General features: G+C 46.5%; 1 protein-coding gene across 3 annotated transcripts in view; it reads left to right on the forward strand.

The window, feature by feature from the left end:
* The first annotated feature begins 269 nt into the window (after positions 1-269).
* The window catches only part of RFTN1 (raftlin, lipid raft linker 1), a 200,368-nt gene continuing 180,466 nt past the window's right edge, over positions 270-20,171 (forward strand). The window contains exons 1-3 of one of the 3 annotated variants that reach the window (XM_032332306.1): positions 461-550; positions 4,809-4,930; positions 17,887-18,039. In XM_032332306.1, the coding sequence (XP_032188197.1) occupies positions 17,895-18,039 (145 nt within the window). In that variant the 5' untranslated portion in view covers positions 461-550; positions 4,809-4,930; positions 17,887-17,894. Of the gene's footprint in view, positions 551-766; positions 917-4,808; positions 4,931-17,886; positions 18,040-20,171 lie in introns of those variants that run through there. The other 2 variants (XM_032332324.1, XM_032332317.1) reach the window with 2 other exon arrangements.

Below are 20,171 nucleotides of genomic sequence, written 5' to 3' on the forward strand. Positions count from 1 at the left end.
ATCGAGAGGATGGATCCCTGAGCCTCCGACCTGTGCGCGGAGGGGCAGCGAAGGTAGCCCGCGGGGTGCGGCGCGTGCGGCGCGCAGGTGGCCCGCCGCGTGGAGGAAGCGGCGCGGGGCTTCGGGGGGGTGCAGGGCGCCCAGGGGCGCGGGGCGGGCTCGCTGCTCCCGAGGCGGCTGTCAGGGGCCGGCGGCTCCCCCGAAGATGCAGCGCAGCATATTTTGCACATGAGTTCAGAGGAAGAGGAAGTGTAGCCGGCGGACGCGCGGCGGCGGCGGGGGCGCGTCGGGGCTGGAGCCGGAGCGCGCCAGGCTCAGGGCGCAGCGAGCGGGAGCGCGGCGGCCGCGGGCTCCGCGGAGAGACGGACGCACAGATCGCGGGAGGGACGGACACCCGAGCGCGCCGTGCCGCCGCTTCCCGCCCCCACCCACTGGCGCCCACGCCTTCCCCGCGCCGCCTGCGCTGTATGGCACAAACTTTCCTCCCGGGACGGAGCACGCTGTCTCGGGGAGCCCGCGCCAGCGCCTTCTCCTCAACCAGTTCCGAACGGTAGGTGAGCGCGCGGCAGGACTTGGGGTGTAGGCAGGCACAGGCCCTGCCATCTGGCCCCGCGGACCCGGACCGCGGCGGACTGGAGGAGCCCCGCGTGGCGCCTCCTTGCAGGTTGCCGCGGTTGCCAGAGGGCCACCGCCCCCACCACCCCCGCCCCCAACCGCACCCCCGGCCCGGGTTGGATAGGGTCGGCGCCGATCCACAGCACACAGCGGTCTTGGCCAACTTTTTTTTTGGAGGGGGGGATAAATCGTCCCTGGCACGCTATGGGGAGAGGCACCTAGAGCAGTTTGTCAGGGGTCGTGGACTCTGCAGGCTCGCGGCGCCAAAGAGAGAAGCAGAGGGGAAGCTTTGAGGCTACAGGTGGGTCTGGGACACAACTGCAGGGGGTCCTTGGCAAAGATCCGACAGGAGCTAGACACGAAGTGCGGGTTCAGGATGGCGCGAGGCTGGGTGGGGTGGGGAGTTGGGAGGCTCTAGCTGCCCTTCTGCGTGTGCCCTGGGAGGTGGGCTTGTTGGTGGCGCAGGGGTGCTGTATAGATGGGAGCCGACCTGCCGCGCGCGTCCTGAGGAAGCGCCGCAGCCACGGGAGGCGCAGAGACTCTGGGCGCCGGGAGTCTCCGGCGCTGAAAAGGCATCTCTCCTTCCGTAAGGGGATTTCTTTACTTGTCCTAACCCACTTTCCCAGGCTCAAGGGACGCCAGGGTAGGTCTTGGGCCAAAGTGGGGTGGTGGCGGTGTACATTTCAGAAAACCCGATTGTCAGGCACGCAGCACTCCCCCACCTCCCCAGACCAGGGCTTGTGTCCTTGACCCAGGATATCGCGGTCTTGGCATCGAGAACCACGTGGAAGCCAAAAGTGCTAGACCCAAGCACGCTCCCTGCTGCCTCCGGTTTGATCATGCTTAGCTGCCCCGTGTGGTTGTGGGTGGTCTCCGGGGACACTGGGTGGTGGCAGTGAGTTTGTTGGGGGACTTAAACAAAATGTATGTATGTATATATTTTAAGTCTCGCACAGAAACCAAATTTGAGTGCCTGCCCTGGGTTTCAGGCAACAGTCCTTTCTTGTAATTGGTACAGCTGTTTTCAGATGCTGGGCGCACAGTCAGGCCAGGCGTCTTCCAGCCCCTGCCATCGTGTGTCATCTCAGGATAAGTGAGGCCCTGCCAGGAAGGAAGGCGGGCTTAATGTGAGCCACCTCTGGGCCTGTGGGTAGGGCACACTATGCACCCCACGTGTCCCTGGCTGCCGGGATTCCAATTCATACCTCGGAACAGCTGAATTCCCAATGAAATTCAAGTGACCCCAGATGTCACCAAACCCCACAGAGGGGTTAAGCAACAAACTGTTTGGGGCTCTTTGGTGCGTGCGTGTGTGCTAACCTCAATGAAATCACTTTAACCTCAGACTGACTCTGCATCCTCTTTTGCCTTCAGCAGGGTTTCTGGTCCTGAGAGCTGGGACTTCATCCTCTGTGTATCAAGTCCCTGGGTTGGTGTTTCTTTGTTAGTCTTTTGGCTTAATGGACACCGGGCAAATGGAAGTGGAGTGTTGTGCAGTTAGCTAATAGATTGGTGCAGGAATTGAAAGAGAACAAATTAGGAATGAGTTCTTTTTCTCCCTCTTGAGCAGGAATTTTTGGCTTCCATTCAAATAATTGCTTTGTCTGTAGGGAAACAGGCAGAAAATCTTTGGCATGAGTGATGGGAGTTCCTGTAAAGCTTCTTGTGTTCTTCCAGTCTTCACTTTTCTGCAGAATTGAAACTATATGGACCCATGGTTTGGTGGGCGTGGGTGTCTTGCCAAATATCTAACTTGGGGGGGTGTCAAGGAGAGGGTATTATGACTCTTTCCCCACCTATCTCATTTTTAAAAATACAAAAATTTTGCAAGAATAGGGGCGCCTGGGTGGCTCTGTCATTAGTCTGCCTTCGGCTTGGGTCATGATCCCCGGGTCCTGGGATCAAGCCCCGCACCAGGCTCTCTGTTCAGGGGGAAGCCTGCTTCTCCCTCTCCCACTCCCCCTGCTTGTGTTCCCTCTCTCGCTGTGTCTGTCAAATAAATAATGATAAAAAAAAAAAAAACTTAAAAAAAAACAGTTGCAAGAACAGTAACCGTTCAAATACCCATACCTAGAGAGTAATTTAGCAGTACTGGCTTTATTACGCATCTGTCGATCTATTCATCCCTCTGTCCATCTTAAGTCCCAACTTAAGTCCCATCCATCAGTAAATCTCAACTTACTGTTTTAGGCACTTTAAAGTAAATTATAGACATTGACACAGGTCACTTCTTAATGGTTCAGTGCACATTTTATTATTCAGAGTTCAATATATGTTCATGATTGTCTTAAGGTAAAATGCATATGCATAGAGTGAAATGCACAAATCTTCAGAGTAATATTTGCATAATGTTTTGATAAATGTGTACACCTGTGTAACCCTAGTTGTGATCAAGATAAGGAATATTACCATCACCTCAGAAAGTTCCTCATCCCCATTTCCAGTCCGTCCCTGCCTTCTTTCAGTGGCAATGACTGCTGATTATTTTTTACTGTTAGTTTAGTCTGTTCTTGAATTCCTGTAAATGGTGTTCTATAGTATCATGTAAAGCTTCTTCCATGCGCCATATTTTTAAGATTCATCCATGTTGTATCTATCAGTATTTTGTTTTTTTTTAATTGCTGAATTATATATTCCAGGACATGTCCATACCACAGTTTGTTAATATATTCCTTCCATTGATGGACACGTGAGTTAGTCCCAGTTTTGGGGAAGTATTGTAAATGAAGCTGCTATGAATATTTGTGTACAAGTCTTCCTAGGGACATATGTTCTCATTTCTCATGGGTAAATGCCTAGAAATAGAATCATTAGGTCACAGAAGGGGTATATGTGAACCTTATAAGAAGCTGCTAGGTCTTTCCCCAACACGGTCGTACAATTTTTGTGGCCCTACCAGCAAAGAATACAAGTAAGAGATTCCAGATACGACAACCCTGTTTTCCTGTCCCAAAGTCAAGGGCATGTCTTGACCAGTGTTTCGGGGCTAGCGGGGTATAGCAATTGGATACCTTAGACAGTCCAAAGCACGTTGCTTTTTTATAGGTGGAGGAGTTGTGAGAAATCTCTAACTCTGCCAGTAAGTGAGTTCACACTTAAATTATTACAGACGATCAGACAAATATTTTACTTGTTGAGATCTTCAGAGAAGGGAATTCCACAGGGTAATGTACCCTTGGTTGTGAAATAAGATTGATTGAGTAGTTTCTATATAAAGGAAAAATAACTCCCAAACCCACAGAATTCCACCACTCTTCTGCTAGTTTCTCCTGGGGGATTTCTGACGTATTGGTCTGGTTGATGTGAACTTGGTGGAGGAGATTCCCGTTGGATTTCACCGGCTTGCGCAGCTGGCTGCTGAAAGCGGGTTGTGTTTGCTTTGTGAGGCAGATCAGATTTGGTTTTTTGAAGGCTCAGAAACCAGCTCTGCTGTTAAAGTGATTTGGCCTGTCAGTGAGAAACATGACCTGTCGACATGCTCTCGTGGTCCTGGCTGACAAAACAGGCCAGGTCCCCTCAGGTCCCCTTACCCTTTGGTCCCGTTCCGTGGACCAGCAGCTTAACCTGGCCTTGGATGATTCAGGAAACAGGAATGGAGCCTCCCAGATTGCGTGGGACCCTAGAATGAAATATTTGCTTCTGGCCAAAGTGTCTCAGTGGGGTCAGATGACAGATGGCACAGAGTCTCGAGTCTTTGCACTGTATTTGGAAACTGTTGTGATCTGACAGCCTAGGACAGTGCCTGCCACAGAGTAGGGTCTCAGTAAGTCTCAGCTGAATGATTCTGGTGACTCGTGGTAACTGACTGGGTGATTGCCCATCTGGGGGTTGACCGTGAGTGCCGAGATGTCCCCAAGATATATTTCACGGGTATTATACTTCATTGTAGCCTTGGAAACAGGTTCAAAGTGTTTTGGCCTAGGAAAACCTGTCAACTGTCCACCTCTATTTTAGTAGCACTGTTCTTATTATATTGCAGATTTCACTATTGTTATTAACAAAATAATAATTATAGCTGCCACTTTCCCAGTGCTTACCCTTGGCCTGGCACTGTTAGGCACTCTACATGCATTCTTTGAACTTAATCCTCAGAAGAAGCGAGTACTACTCTTATCTGCACTTTAGCCTTGAGGAAACAGAAGCTTAGTGAGGTTAAGTAATTTGCCTTAAGTTCACTTTTTTATGTTTCCTAGACATAGGGAAGAGACCGTGACGTTCTGGTTTCGCAAATGAGACTACGTCTACAAGCACAGATTTCCAAATACATGAAGCCACGGGGTGATAGACACGAAAACTGGAGAGGCACAACCGCACGGCAAGAAATGACACCCCCGAATCACTTTCTTCTAAGTTTTCTGAGTTTGGGGCAGCCAGGGCCTGTATTGAGATACCAAGTATTTTGGTGATAATTTAAAACACTGTTGTTTAGCTGTGATTTTAGTTTCATCGGAGGAAAAGAAAAACGTTGCCAGCTGTTAAGTGTCCTAGCTGAGCAGTCCTGCCCCTTGGCTACCACCTACACATGGCCATGTACATTTCAATGTAAAATGAATTAAAATGAAAGAAAATAAAAATTTCAGCTCCTCAGTCCCCTTAGCCACATTTCAAGTGCCCTAGAGCCACACGTGGTTATTGGCCCAGGCCTTGGATACTGCAGAGGTGGAGTATTTTCATCATGGCTGAAAGTCCTGTTTGCCCTATAGTAAGCATCTCTCTCTTTTCCTTCAGCGAAGAATGGGCAACACACTTGGCTAAGGCTTGGGCTCTTTTTTCACTGACAAAGAGAAACATTTAGCCAGACATTTCTTTTATGTTTACCTTTTAAAGGTTTTGCATGTGTGTGATCTTTCCTCCCATTCACATTCAGTTTTTGACATAAATTTAAGTTTCCCTTTGCTTCTGGGCCCCCAAAGGGGCTTTCTTTATTATCATTGCATATTTTACCAGAATGGTTTCTGTGAAAAGATTGGTACAGCGGGCAAGTGATGGCCACTGCTTGAGCCCTGTTAATTCCTTGCTCTCCAAATAAGAATTCGGTTAAGCTTTTAAATATGCATTTGTGTGACTTACTCCCCACCTGGGCTGAATTGAGGAAGAAGAATCGGCTCTCAGCGGGGCCACAACCAAAGAGCTAGAAAATCAGGTCACATTCTATGCCTGATGGCTACCTGCCAAGACAGAGACGGAGGAGACACTATTTGGGGTATCAAGGGCTTTGCTTTGGAGTTTTCTTGGGTCTGACTGCCCTTGTGGTGTGTGGGGAGTGCAGGAGGGGGCCAAGCAGCTTCCATGTCCTGGTTGCACAGGATGAGGCGGGGTGGCTCTGGCTTGTATGGTGCCCCGGCTTGCCCCTCTTCTGTGCTTCAAAGGAGAGGGGACTTCAGCCCTCAGGTGTTATGGGGCACCAACACCAGCGAGTGGTGCAAAGTCCGTGTCAGCTGTGTTTTGCCCAGCTCGTCTGATACTGAGCAACGCTTTCCTTCTTTCTTTTTAAAGATTTTATTTATTTATTTGAGAGAGAGAAAAAAAAAATGAGTGGGGGGAGGGGCAGAAAGGAAGGGAGAAGCTGATTCCCTCTGAGCAGGGAGCCCTATGCAGGGCTCGATCCCAGGACTGTAGACTCATGACCTGAGCCAAAGGCAGACGCTTAAGCACCTGAGCCACCCAGGTGCCCAGACCAGCTGTGAAGTGACTTTATGAAACTGTATTAGATGTTCCCACATTTTTTCAATCAGGAAGCCAGCTGCTCTTTCAATGACAACTTTCTCAAAATGTCCCATTTTGTTCTTCTACAGTCAGACCCCCTTGACTGTCAGCATTTATTTCTTGCAGAGGATTATCAGCTTCCATTCATGTGTACATGACTGTGTGTGTGTGTATGTGTGTGTTTTGAAATTTCCTACTTTGTATTTCACCCCGAGGAACTACTTCCTGAGGAAACCTTCAGGTTTTTCGGAATAGCTCCCAAATGCCCAAGTTTGAAGAAATTATTGTAATAGACCTCATTCATAAGGTTGGATAAGGAGAGAGTTGGTTACTCACAAACTCTGGTGAATGGAATGTGACCGAATCATGTATTGCCAAATTTTGGAAATATAAAGCACAAGAAATCAGATTGTTCATTTAAAGACTTCTGTAACTTAGAGAGGGTTTTGGACCTTTTTCCACTGTCTTGAGATCCCATATAAGCACTGTTTGCAGACGGGTATAATTATGGCCATAGGCAGGTCAAAAGAAGTCTTTAAAGTGGGTGACAAGTAATATTGATAGTATTTCTAATAATATTTAACCTTTATATTGCTTTTTCTATGTATCAGAGCTCTTCTAAGCTCTGTTCAGTATTAACTTATTTAATCCTCAACCTGCCAGTGGATTTGGGGGTATCCCCATATTGTAATTGGGAAACCTGATGCTAAGCAGCTTCCTTGAGGTCACACAGAAAGTAGAGACACTGGGATTTGAACCTAGGTAGTCTGGCTGCAGAACACATGCAGCCAACCCTTGTGCTATGCTCTTAAGAAGGTGGATTTCCCGGGACGCCTGGGTGGCTCAGTTGGTTAAGCAGCTGCCTTCAGCTCAGGTCGTGATCCCAGCGTCCTGAGATCGAGTCCCACATCGGGCTCCTTGCTTGGCGGGGAGCCTGCTTCTCCCTCTGCCTCTGCCTGCCACTCCGTCTGCCTGTGCTCACTCTCGCTCCTCTCTCTCTGACAAATAAATAAATAAAATCTTAAAAAAAAAAAAAAAGTAGATTTCCCAAATACTCCAGAATGTCCATCCTTTACCAGATAATAAGTGGCTGTCCTAGTCCTGTAGGATGTTGATTTAGTAGGTATTTATCATGCATCTAGGGGCGTCTGGGTGGCTCAGTCCCTTGAGCATCTGACTCTGGATTCTGACTCATGATCTCAGGGTCATGAGATTGAGCCCCACATCATAGTTCATGCTCAGCGTGGAGTCTGCTCCAGATTCTCCCTCTCTTTCTCTACCCCTCCCACTACTCATGCACACTCTCTCTCTCTCAATAAATAAATAAATAAATGTGCATCTTTTGGGGTGGGGCATTGGGATAGCTGCTGTTGGAGACAAAGAAGACATGATTGCTACCTTTAGGAAGTTGGCTGTCACATGAGCAGGTGAGGCAATACCAAAAGCTCCAGAGCTCTCTCTGGAGCTCAGGACTGGTCTCTGCAACTGCCCACCCCACATGTCTACCCAATGGAGTTAACACATCTAAAATAAGCTCCTGTCTTCCTCCCATAGCCATCCCCAGCTTGGAAGGGGGCCACTCTAGCCTTCCAGTTGCTCAGGTCACAAATCCTAGATGTGTCTTAGATGCTCTCTTTTTCTCATGCCAAACTACCAATAAATTTCATGAAAATATACTTTCAAAATATATCCAGAACTTGCCCATTGCTCATAACCTGTTATTATTTGGTCTCCCCATTTCCACACTCAGTCATGGCCAGAGTGGTCAAGTCTGCCCTTGGCTTGAAACCCTCAGGGCTCCCATCTCAGAGTAAAGCCAGAGTCCTTACCACCATCAGCACAGCCCACACAGCCTGCCTCACCATGCCACTCTGATTTTGTGTGCTCCCTGCAGCTACTCCCTTTTTCCCCCAGGCAGGTCCTGGAAACTTGCACTTGCTGCCACCTTGCCCAGTACACCACCCCCCTCATCCCATTTTCTTTTTGACATTACCTTCTGAGTGAGACCTGCCCTGATCATCCTGTTTTTAAGTATTGCCTTGTCTTCCCTTGTGCTTGCTCTCCCTCCTCCCTGCCTTTTCTTTATTTCTTTAAAATTGAATTTCCTGTACTATTTTTATTTGTGTATTGTCTGTTTGTCTATTCCTGAAGGTAAGATTCTTCAGGGCAGGGTTGTTCCTTTTTTGTTGTTGTTGGTGGTGGTCTTTTGCATAACTTTGGTATCCTCAGCATTTATAATAGTGCTTTGCATGCAGTAGGTGCTTAATAAGGTGAATGTGATGGGTGATTTTATGTTTCAACCTGACTAGGCTAGGGTACTCAGTTTTTGGTGAGATAGATCTAGGTGTTGCTGTGGGTTATTTTTCTTTTTTTAACATGATTACCATTTAAAGCAAGAGACTTCAAGTAAAGCAGATTACGCTCCATAATGTGGGTGGGCCTCACCCAATCAGTTGAAGGGCTTAAAAAAAAAACACTGCCATTTCCCAAGGAAAAAGGAATCCTGCCTCCAGACTGCCTTAGGACTTAAGACTGTAACATCAGCGCTTCTCTAGGTCTCTGACCTGTTGGCCTGCCCTGCAGATTTCTGATTTGCCAGCTCCCACACTCACATGAGTCAGTTTCTTAAAATAAATCTGCCCTGCCTTCTCTCTATATAGATATCTACCCACACACTATCCTCTTGGTTCTGTTTCTCTGAAAACCCTAATACAGAGGATTGAGATGGAAGGGAAAGTGTCAGGTTGGGGGTTGCACTGGAGGTAAAGGAATGGTGTCTGGAGAGTGCTCAGTGTGTACGAAAGGGAACACTGGCTTCCTACACCTGACACCAGGGTACATGAAGAGGAACAGCCAGAGACTGGGGAGGAAGTGGGTTGGGTGTGAAGTTGAGGTGAAGGACTCCAAACTGGGTGGTATCCGTTTCTTATGCTCTTTGAGCCACTTGTGTGGCACAGAATGGTTAATGTGGATTTAGCCTGTGCTAAGAATTAGTGGGCAAGCGACCAACAGAAGCCAGATGCAGGAAGGCCTTTGAGGTCCTAAGAGGGTGGGCTGGCATGGACAATGAAGTGGTGGACGTAAGGGCCTCCACGAGCACCCAACACCAGGCCAGCTGTAGGAGCAGGCTGTTGCCTGGTGTTTTGAGCCTGGATGTTGCAAGGACAGGGGTACTACCCTCAGAAGCAAGGAACGCAGGAGGAAGAACAGGCCTTGATGGGCCAGGCGTTGAGTTCTCTTTGGAGCATATTCATCAGGAATTTCAGGAAAGTTCTGAGTGAAGATGATGAAAAGGGTCCTTGGGGCATATTCACCTGGAGTTCACCAGACTGGGAAGGAGACTGGAAGGTTTTTGCCCAGAGCCGGTAAAGCAGGGCCCATGAGGGGTTACAAGGGCTAAGGGGGAAACTATAGTATTTATGTAACTTTCTTGAGTATACTCAACAATACCACAATTGGAGGTTTTCAAACTCCATTACAAAGGCACCCCAAGGCGCCACAGCAAACTCATGGGGGCGGGGCAGAAGGGCGTTTTTTTCTTTTTACATTTATGAGGGGAACAGTGATACTTGATGTTTTAGACAACACACTGCCTGCCATCTTGGGGTAGTTTGCAGTACCAACGTTAGACAGCTCCGCCTTCCTTTTGATGATGTCCTACTTCTGTGCCGCACTTTTTGGGTGGTTGCTAAGAAACCACGAACGGGAAACGAAAGTGTTGGTGTCCAGCGTGATTCCAAGGTTTGAGAAGCTGTGCCGTGCCCAAGAGATGCACACAGCCCGCTAGTGCTTGTGACTCAGGAATGAAAGAAAAAGGTTTATTCTTTCAATTTTTATGTACTGTTTTTTTTTTCCAAAAGGCTAATAAGTTGTTTGGACAGAAATAATTATTATGTTTTTTAGACTGAACTACTTAATAAGTGGAACTATAAGTATTGCTTTTAGCCTAGGGGTGCCGTGATGCTAAAGGTGCCAGGAAGTGGAATGTCTTAAACTTCTGTCATGTATTGTTGTGGGTGTCACAGATAGATTGTGGAACAATAAAAGCAAGGATAGAAGCGGGGGAGAAAGGAAGGGCTCGGGGGCTGCATCTAAAAAGTCTCATTTCTTCAAAAATAAAAGATGTGAAGCAAGTAAAGTAAAATGTAAGCACTTGTTAAATCTTGGTGGTGGGGGCGTCTGGGTGGCTCAGTGGGTTGAGCCGCTGCCTTTGGCTCGGGTCGTGATCTCGGGGTCCTGGGATCGAGTCCCGCATCGGGCTCTCTGCTCGGCAGGGATCCTGCTTCCTCCTCTCTCTCTCTCTCTGCCTGCCTCTCTGCCTATTTGTGATCTCTCTCTGTCAAATAAATAATAAATCTTTAAAAAAAAAAAAATCTTGGTGGTGGGTGCATAGATATCTCATTTTCTGTCCTCATCTGTATGTCTGAAGTGGCTTATACTGAAATGATTTTATTTTAAGATTTCCCTTATTTATTTTAGAGAGAGAGAAAGAGAACATGAATGGAGGGGTGGGGAGCAGTGGGGCAGGGAGAGAATCTCCAGCAGACTCCGTGCTCAGCACAGAGCCTAACTCGGGACCCAGTTTCCTGACCCCGAGATCATGATCTGACCTGAAACCAAGAGTCAGACGCTCAACCAACTGAGTCACCCAGGTGCCCCTATACTGAGAATGATTTTAAGAGAGAGAGAAGGAGGGTGGGGATAGAAATGTAGGGGTGTACCTGTGCTGAAAGGATAGCAGCGATGTGGGAAGAGGGCGTCTGAGGTACAAAAAAGTTCAGGAGATGGGGTGGGGTATCAAGGGGGTCAGTAGGGCCATGTTCTAGACGGGGGTTCTTCGCCCTGGCTAGGAGACTCAAGAACGATCTGAGACTATACAGAGTTCAGAGAGGGGAAAGCTGAGCTTGCCTCTAAATGATTGCTTTGCAACCCTGGCTGTAAGAATTACCTGGGGTTTTCAAAAATTCTGGTGATCAGGCCCTACCTCCCAAATGCCTAGGCATCAGGATCTTTAAGTAGCTCTCCAGATGGATTCCAGTATGTAACCAAGGTAGAGGACCAGTGCCACGGATGGCCCAGGGTTTCTCATACTTTACTGCTGCTCAGACTTCAGTGTTTGAGCTTGGAACTTATCATTAAAATGTAGTTTCTGGTTCAGCAGGCTCGGGAGGGCCTGGGATTCTGGATTTCTCACAGGCTCCCAGAAATTCCGTGCTGCTGGTCTGAGAACCACACTTTGAGCAGCAGATTCTTCTGAAAGGGAGCTGTGTTTGATTAAGGGTGTTTGTCATGGGGACTGTGGGAAGGCAGAGAGGTGGTCTGGATCAGACCCCGACTGAGATGTGGGGGGAGGGGATAGTAAGCGTTTTCCTTTGGAAATGTAAATACCCCTTGTATTTCTTATCTTTTGCTGTGTAACAAATTACTCTGGATCTTAGCAGCCAGGAATGACAGTAAACATTTATTATCTCACAGAGTTTCTGTGGGTTAGAAATCCAGAAGCAGCTTAGCTGGGTGGTTCTGACCTGGGGTGCCTCAAGAGGTTGTGGTCAAGAGGCTGGCTGGGCTGGAGGCCATTCTGCAGGTGATGGATCTGGTTCCATGTGGGTGTTGAGCTAACCAGCAGTGTTGGCTGTTGGGTGGAGGCCTCAGTTCCCTGTCCTGGGATTTCTCTACAGGGTTAATAGACTGTCTTCATACTGTGGCAGCTGGCTGTCCCCAGAGTGAGGGATCCAGGAGAGAGTAATGTAGAACGCACAATGCTGCTGTAGCCCAGTCTTGGAAATCACACTCATCATTTCTGTAGCGCCCTCCTGGCCCCACAGGTCAGCCCTAGTCACTGTGGGCGGGGACCACCTGTGAATGCTGCGAGGATTACTGAAGATCGTCTTAGAGTCTGGCTATCTTACCTCTTACTGTTTTCAATGAAGAAATAATGTATGTGCGGCACAGAAAACTTGAGAAAACCATAAAGAGGGTGTCACCCATAATCTCATGACCTGGAGGAAATTTCTGGGAACACTGTGGTCTATGTCTTGCCAGATACAAAGAGAATGTATGTGTATGTATATGTATATACACATACACATATACATATATGTGCACACATATACATATATATACACACATAAAATACATATGTAATGTATAATAATATACGTGTGTGTGTGTATATATGTGTGTGTGTGTATATATGTGTGTATATATATATATATATATATATATATATATATATACGCACTCACTTAGAAAAAGTAGCACACCATACAGATAATACTGTTTCATATAGATTGGCATTGATTCAGGAATACTTTAAACAGGTAAATTTTTCAGGGTACCTGGGCAGCTCAATGCGTTAAGCGTCTGCCTTCAGCTCAGGTCATCCAGGGTCCTGGGATTGAGCCCCATGTCAGGCTCCCTGCTTGGCAGGAAGCTCTCCCACTCCCCCTACTTTTGTTCCTTCTTTAGCTGTGTCTTTGTCTGTCCAAAAAAAAAAAAAAACACACACTTTAAAAAAACAGGTAAATTTTTCTTATTGAACTGTAGTTGTTGTACAATGTTATACTAGTTTCTGGTACAACACAGGGATTCGACAGTTCTAGGCATGACTCAGTGCTCACCACAGTAAGTGTAGTGTCACCATGCAATGTTATTACAACATTACTGACTATACTCTAGACTGTACTTTTCATCTCTTGGCCTTTCTTATTTTATAACTGGGAGTTTGTACCTCTTAATCCCCTTCACCTCCTTTGCCCAGTCTGTCAGTGGGTAAATTTTAGTTATCCTCGGGTTTCTGTCTTAGACTATGTTTGTAGGATATCAAGATTTGATACCGTTTGAATTCTCAAGTTTCCATTTGCATTTCTGGGTTGAGAGAGATGTTCCTATCATGCAAAAAGTCTTCATCTGGATCATCAGTTCTTACTTTGGGTGACTGAGTGATGTAATAAACATGCTCGAGGCTTCAAACACGGGATTTGAACGAAGAAATAAAAAATGAGTTTCCCAGCTGATCCGGCATCATTGCCTATAATTGCCCCATCTCTGGTTGCTTGTCATGAGCTGTTGGCAATTGTTAAAATTAGCTTTACAGTCTGCCACGGATTAGTAGCAAGTGTGGTAAATGAGGACTCATTCTTAATGAAACTAATTTGTATTTGGAAATATAACTACATTTATTGCTCCCATTATTTAAATGCACGTATGATCGTTGAGCGTAAAAATGAACGTTTAAACTGAAGTTTTAGAAACGCTAGCTGAAAAATAATCTTTTAAGGAGGTGATCCTTTTTCAAGTGGTTTTCCAGTGTCTTATGAGCATCTTGGGAAGCATTTCAGAAACAAATCAGAAATGCTTAAAATTAAAATGTAAGGATTTCAAAATTGACAGTGACACAGGGCATCATGTCGCATTGCTGATTAGCTTCTTCTGGAACCAGGTCTGTGGCAACGTGCTGTCTATTTCATATTCCTGTCTATTTCAAATCCGGGGATTTTCTCTGAGCATCTCGGGGGCTGTCCAGACTTCCAGAACAGCCTGCCCCCACGGCACCGCAATACATCTGCTCACTTTCTTCTCCTTTCTCCTCCAACTGCTTGAGAGCAGGGCCTGGTCTTGCCATTTTTATCTTTTCTAATTGGGGGCCTGATTTAAAGCAGACCTTAGTGAACGTGGGCTGAATGAATGCATGCATGTATGCATGAATTTGGAGAAGTTCCCTCTAGTGTGGAGCTCACAGTTTCTGCATGAAGCGGGGCACCTTGTAGCAAAGATACGCCTCACGCTGGGTTTGATTTGGAGAGAACGGATTTTCCAGAACATCACCATCTGAGGGCCCTCTGCTTTCTGGTCATTTGCAATCTCTCATGTCCTTTCCTTGCAGCCAGGGTCTCAACCTCCCGTGATTACCTTATCTTCCTCCATAATCAGCATCCAGTTCCTCATTACTTTTAGCCGATTTCTGCTAGAGAACTGTACATTTATTTTGGCTTTCTCCCTACTGTCTCGCCACAGGAAAGGGGAAAGACCTCCTCTTTTTGCTTTACGTTTGAAGAATTCTTGGAAGATTTTTCTTTGTCTCTCGATGTTAGAGAGACCCATACACGTGGGTGCAGGGATATATTCTGGGATGACAGAGGTAGAAACAGAAAAGCCTGCCATATGACTGTCAGGTAATCAAAGCTAATCCAGCGATCCACTCACACATCAAATGAGTAACTTGATTTACATTAGTATCAATGTGGGGTGACTGTAGGAATATGGAAGGTCAGAGCTGTGGGGGTTGAAGCAATGGGAGAATCTCATCACACACAAATGATTTTTAGCATGTGCCCTTTACAGAAACAGACAAGGAAAGCAGAATTAGCCAGGAATAGCAGGGTTCTCATGATTCCACCCAGGGAGCTGATGGTCTAGAGTGAGCAGGAGGTAGAGGGGCTAATCAGTCAGTCTCTCGAAGGGTCTCACCTTCCACCATGCCTCTCCTGTGGTCAGCATCTGCCCACTGTGAATGTGGAAAGAGAAGTCTTATTCATTAACAGGACCCCTGCACTTACCACCAACCCAGCAATCCCACTCCTAGGTGTTACCCTAGAGAAATGAAACTTATGTCCTCATAAAAGCCTCTGTGAGTGTTTATAGGCACTTTATTCATAATCAACTGGAACAATCAAAGTGTCCTTCAGATCAAGGCATCCCAAGGATCAAGAAGTAGGTGCTTCCAGTTTCTAGAGGCCCAGGTCCAGAAGCTGGCACTGTGTTATTCCGCCGTACTCTATCGGTCAGACAACCATGGAGCCCAGATTCAAGGTGGTGATGTAGACCCCACCTTTCAATGGCAGGAGTGTCAGAGGATTTGGGGGCCATATTTCAAAGCCATTATCCTTACCATTTACCTTCTGCCCTCCTAAAGGGCAGATGTGCTTCTCCCTACCTGAGGGAGATGTGCTTCCACTGAGATAGATGCTCCCTGAATGCCGTGCCCTCTACTCTTCCCTCTACCTAGCTCCCACCTTTCACTGCTCTCAAAGGCCCATACCCTCCCTTGCCCCAAGCTCCTTGTGGGATTCTAGCAAGAGCATGGGAACCTCACATAGTAAACAGTAATGTTAGGTGCTCTTTTGTCTTATTTTTCTCACTTTTGTAAGCTAGATCTTCCTTGTTTGAGCATTGTTGGGACTGTGATAGCTATTTTTAGAGTAATACGAAAATCTTTACTATTTTGACAGTGGAGGGGGTTGGTAGAAGAACACAGGAAGGAACTAGAAGGAACACAGGTGTGCCAGGAGTGAATAAGGTAGGGCCCTCACCACAAAAGAGTAGGAGGAACTAATTCACACTAAGGTTTTATTGACTCACAATTGCTCCATGTGGCAGCCTTCCCAGAGAGAGTCGTGCTATAAAAGCAGTTGCTTTACCAGTGTTGCACGTATTCCAAAGAAATGAATCCCTAAGTTTGAGACCTTGAGGATTCACCCATACTGCTATTTTGCTGCAAGCTGGAACTGTTTATCTTTTCTGTGTCAGATCACATGCATTATTTACCCAGAACCTTGTCGTGTCCTGTGAGACAAGCACAGTGCCCTTCGGGGTGAACTTGGGCAGAGATCTCAAGTTTGGGACAATCTGACTGAAACCTTAAACTTCAAGTTGAAAATCAGAATTTTTCTGATGCTTCTTGGAACACCATCCCCCACCTCCTTCCACCTCTTTAAGTTGTTCGAGTCTTTTTGCTCATCCTGGTAATCCTCTCCTCTTTTTTCTTGATTGTCAGGGAACCTGTCCTTTATAGAAAATAATAAGTTATACTAAAATGTTAGTGGTTACCATAGGCTTAGTTTGTTGCCCTTCCCATAGAGATATCTGTGGTTTCAAAGGAGGTCCTGAGGGGCAGTGATTCTGATTTCAAAGAAATGAATCTCTAATGCTAGAATTGACCTAATAGGATAACAAGAATGAGAGCATTATTGAGGGAGATGTTTCTTTTTTTGAGGGCCCCAAACTCTCAGTCTCTCTTAGGGAGGTAGGTGTGTAAGTGACTTACTTGGTGAGCCTCTGGGTTATTTCCAATTCTGTTCGGGTGGTAACAGTGTTCATCTTGCTAGGTCACCTGTTCCCCAGTACACAGGAGCCTTCCTGTCCACTTCTCTTCTGCTTAGCCTCAGCAGATGCCACTTGGCTTGCTTTTTAGTAGTTAAATATGCAGCCTCTGTATATATCAGCTGTTCTATCTGCAGAACTACAGAGCATTTTACAAGTAATCAGTTCATGCAGATTGCACATAAATCACGTCTGCCTTGGCCCTTTGGACACTAATGTTCCCTTATTAAGGCATAAGTAAGCCTTCCTGTTCTCATCCATCCTTCCAGACTTTTTTTAATTACTGAAAAGTATAGCCTGGTTGTCATGATACCACTCTCTTCCACTGCTCACTCCTTTTCTGAGGCTCATTTTGTTTTTCTGGAACTTGCCAGTTTGCCCTAGGAAGCTGGGTACCTTGTGAATGGATTAAGCAAAAGGAAATTCTTATCTCTAAAAGGAAGCAGTCACCACGTTTCTGTTTGTGATATTCTTGGCCAGTTCATATTTTTGTGAAATATGTTCTGATGGCAGCTCTTGTACCCCAGAGAAAGGGGGAAGTACTGGTCATGCTCCGTGCACAAAAGGAAAATATCTTCTGCTGAAGTCTGGGGAGTGGATAAAAAGTCGTTTCATGGATGTCAATCTGCCTAAATAAACAGAGAACCCTCCTTATTTTTTTAGTCTCTCAAAAGGCTGGGAGCTGAGCCCACTCTAACATGCACATTATCCTAACATTTCTCCATTCTTCTTTCAAACCGTCACCACAGATCTTTGCTCTAATACACGTGGATTTCTGCTTCTAATTTCTCTGGCCCTGCTATTAGTGTTCAAGCCAGTCTTCATTTTGGTCTAAAATGACTCTCTAAGAGCATGGAAGCATACTATTATTTCCTGTGGTTTGGTCTAAAAAGAATAAAAGGGGGACTTTTAGATGAGGCCCATAAAAATACCACCGTCTCTACTTTTAGAGATGTTTTATGAATATAAATTCCTGTCTAAATAATTACTGTTGGAGTTTGGAAATTGTGCCAACAACTTATTATTCTCTCTTAGCAACCACAGCAAAAGTGACACGTCTCTTGTTTTGTTTTTTCTTTTCAGATGGGCTGACACCATAATGTACCATATTGCTTTTAAGATCTCATTTTTTAATCATGTGTACAGATTAGAGTGGAACTGTATTATTTTCCCCAGCTAGGGGAAAAAAGATAGAAAGCAGGTATAGTTTTGGTGTCATTATAGAATTGCTGGGATGGCTGGTAATGGTGTCCTCACAGAAGGAGAAGCCAGCCTGGGCCCTGAGCGCAGCTCCTCCGTGTTGGGGTCAGACACTGAATAATACTCTGGGTTCCATAGAGGCTGAGGTCTTCCATGTAGTCTTCAGGGACATATGGGGTCTTTTATACTGTGGTGTTTAAAAACAAAATCTCAGGGGGAGAAAAAATCACTCTCCTTGTCCTTTTTTTTGGTTTCTGCTGGCAGCTGCTGAAATGGGTTGCGGATTGAACAAGTTAGAGAAACGCGATGACAAACGGCCTGGAAACATCTATTCGACTTTAAAGAGGCCTCAGGTGGAAACCAAGATAGATGTGTCCTACGAATACCGCTTCCTGGAGTTCACGACCTTGAGTGCTGGTGAGTACAAGCGGCCGAGCTCCCAGCGGCCGGAGAGCTCAGACCCAGCCCCCTGCCAGAGGTCCTCTCCCACCTTGGGACAGGGATGGTGGGGTGGGGGAGATGAGCGGCGCGGGGGAGGGGGGTGGGCGGCTATGGGGAACTGGAAAAGTTGGGCCTTTGAAAAGGTACTGCTTACAGAAATCCAGATTTTTTATGTGGAACTTTTCACTTTTTAAAAGATAGTAACTAATTTATATTGTAACTAGTTAAAAGCAGGTGTGAGTCAACTCATACTGACGTTGCAGGAGGGCCGCGTTTAGCCCACAGGCCAACTAGTTTGCAGACTCTGTATCGTAGCCAGCTGTGTGCAAAAGGAAAATTTACCTTATCCCCTATTAATGTGCTTGTCCACCCAAATTTACCTGCCTGTTGTCTGGCATCTTTCAAGAGTGCTTGTCCATCCAGGCTTGGCTTCCCCTTGTCTGAGCTGCAGGGTGTCTGGGTCACCCCACTAACAGTGTCACAGTGGCCCTGGGGTGACTGGCAAGCGATAGTGTTTTCACCCAGAGCATTTGATGAGCACAACTGTGTGCACGATGTTGGGCTGATGCTGTGGGGGGATCGTGCAGTCTGTCCTGGTTTCCTGGAGCCTCTTACCTAGTGCGAGAGAAGACTCGCACTCGTGAAAAAAACAAAACAACAAAAACCTCAACAGACTATAATTTTAAGTAATTGTAAGCATCTGCGTTCGACTCACATCATGATCCCAGTGTCCTGGGATCGAGTCCTGTGTGAGACTTCTTTTTGGGCAGGAAGGCTGCTTCTCCCTCTCCCCCTCCCCCTGCTTGTGTTCCCCCTCTCTCTCCTCTCAAATAAATAAAACCTTAAAATAAAATGTGTCTTCAGAAGAGGAAAGATCATTCTTTTGGTGTAGGAGGCAGTCCCTAAAAGTTGCACACAAACAGGAGTGCTAACTAACTCAAACATCTTGCCATTTTCTCCCTGGGCTCCTGGGCATATTTTAAGCTTCTATCAGCAGAGAAGAGAATTCGTGGGAAAAGCCCTCATATTTGGGGATTTGAGTCTGGCTCTGCTGCGGAGTAACTGGGTTTCGGTCAGATGAGCACATGAATACCCACCTCGCATGGCTGCTGTGGAGACCAGAGGAGGATGGGCCTGAGAAGCTCTTAGCACAGTACAGGCACATAGTGGAGCAGCTAGGGTTTCATCCTCTCCTGTTCCTGCCACGACCATCTGCACCTAGCCTCCCTCCGCCTCTTGATCCCTGAGAGACATGGCTGGCTGGGGGTCTCCACAGGGACTTTCTGTCTACCCCTGCGCATCACACACACTGAGCCCTGCGTCTTTCTCATCAGATGGGCTTCTTGCCAGGGCCCTGGGTAAATCATGTCACCACCGTCCTCTCAAACAGACTTGGCACCTTAGTCATCAATGACCATGCCTTGTCCTTACCCCCAATTTCCATTGTGTCACCCAAGCCTGTTGAAACTGCTTCTGAAAATACCTGTAATGTAGCTGATGTAACAGAAGCAAATCTGTACACAGAATCATTGGGCGCATTTGGTCACCCATTATATGGTGAACATTTATTTGAGTGCCTGCAGCAGTTCAGGCCTTATAGAATGACGAAGGAGAAAACCAAAGTGTGTGTAGGAGAAGAGGACATAAGGAAATAGGACAACATGTTAAGTATTGATTGTTAGGAAGCTGAGAATATGGGGGGATTCTTTTTTTCACACATATATATATTTTTTGCATCCTTTATTATTAAGAAGAGTATGTTTTACTCACAGAGACCTTCATGAAGCTGTGCCCTCCTCTGTGTACGCATTTCTCTGTCGCTGACACTGGAGTTATCTCCCTCACCTCCTGATTTGTTTGCTGCCTTGCTGCACTGTGCTTTCTTTGGTTGAATTACCTTTTGTTTTCTGATTATGAAATGAACATACCTCCATTATAAAAAAAGTTAGGAAAATGTCGGACAAATCCCAACTGATCTCTTTCTTCTACCTTTGTCCCCTAGAGATCACGTCACTTTTCCACTCGAAGGCCTGCTGTGGCTCCCTCGCCTGTTCTCCATCCTCATGCCCTGGATGTTTGTCCTGTGTTTTCTGCCATTCCAGCCTTCT

This window comes from Mustela erminea, chromosome 1 (assembly GCF_009829155.1).
Source record: "Mustela erminea isolate mMusErm1 chromosome 1, mMusErm1.Pri, whole genome shotgun sequence".
Lineage (NCBI taxonomy): Eukaryota > Metazoa > Chordata > Mammalia > Carnivora > Mustelidae > Mustela > Mustela erminea.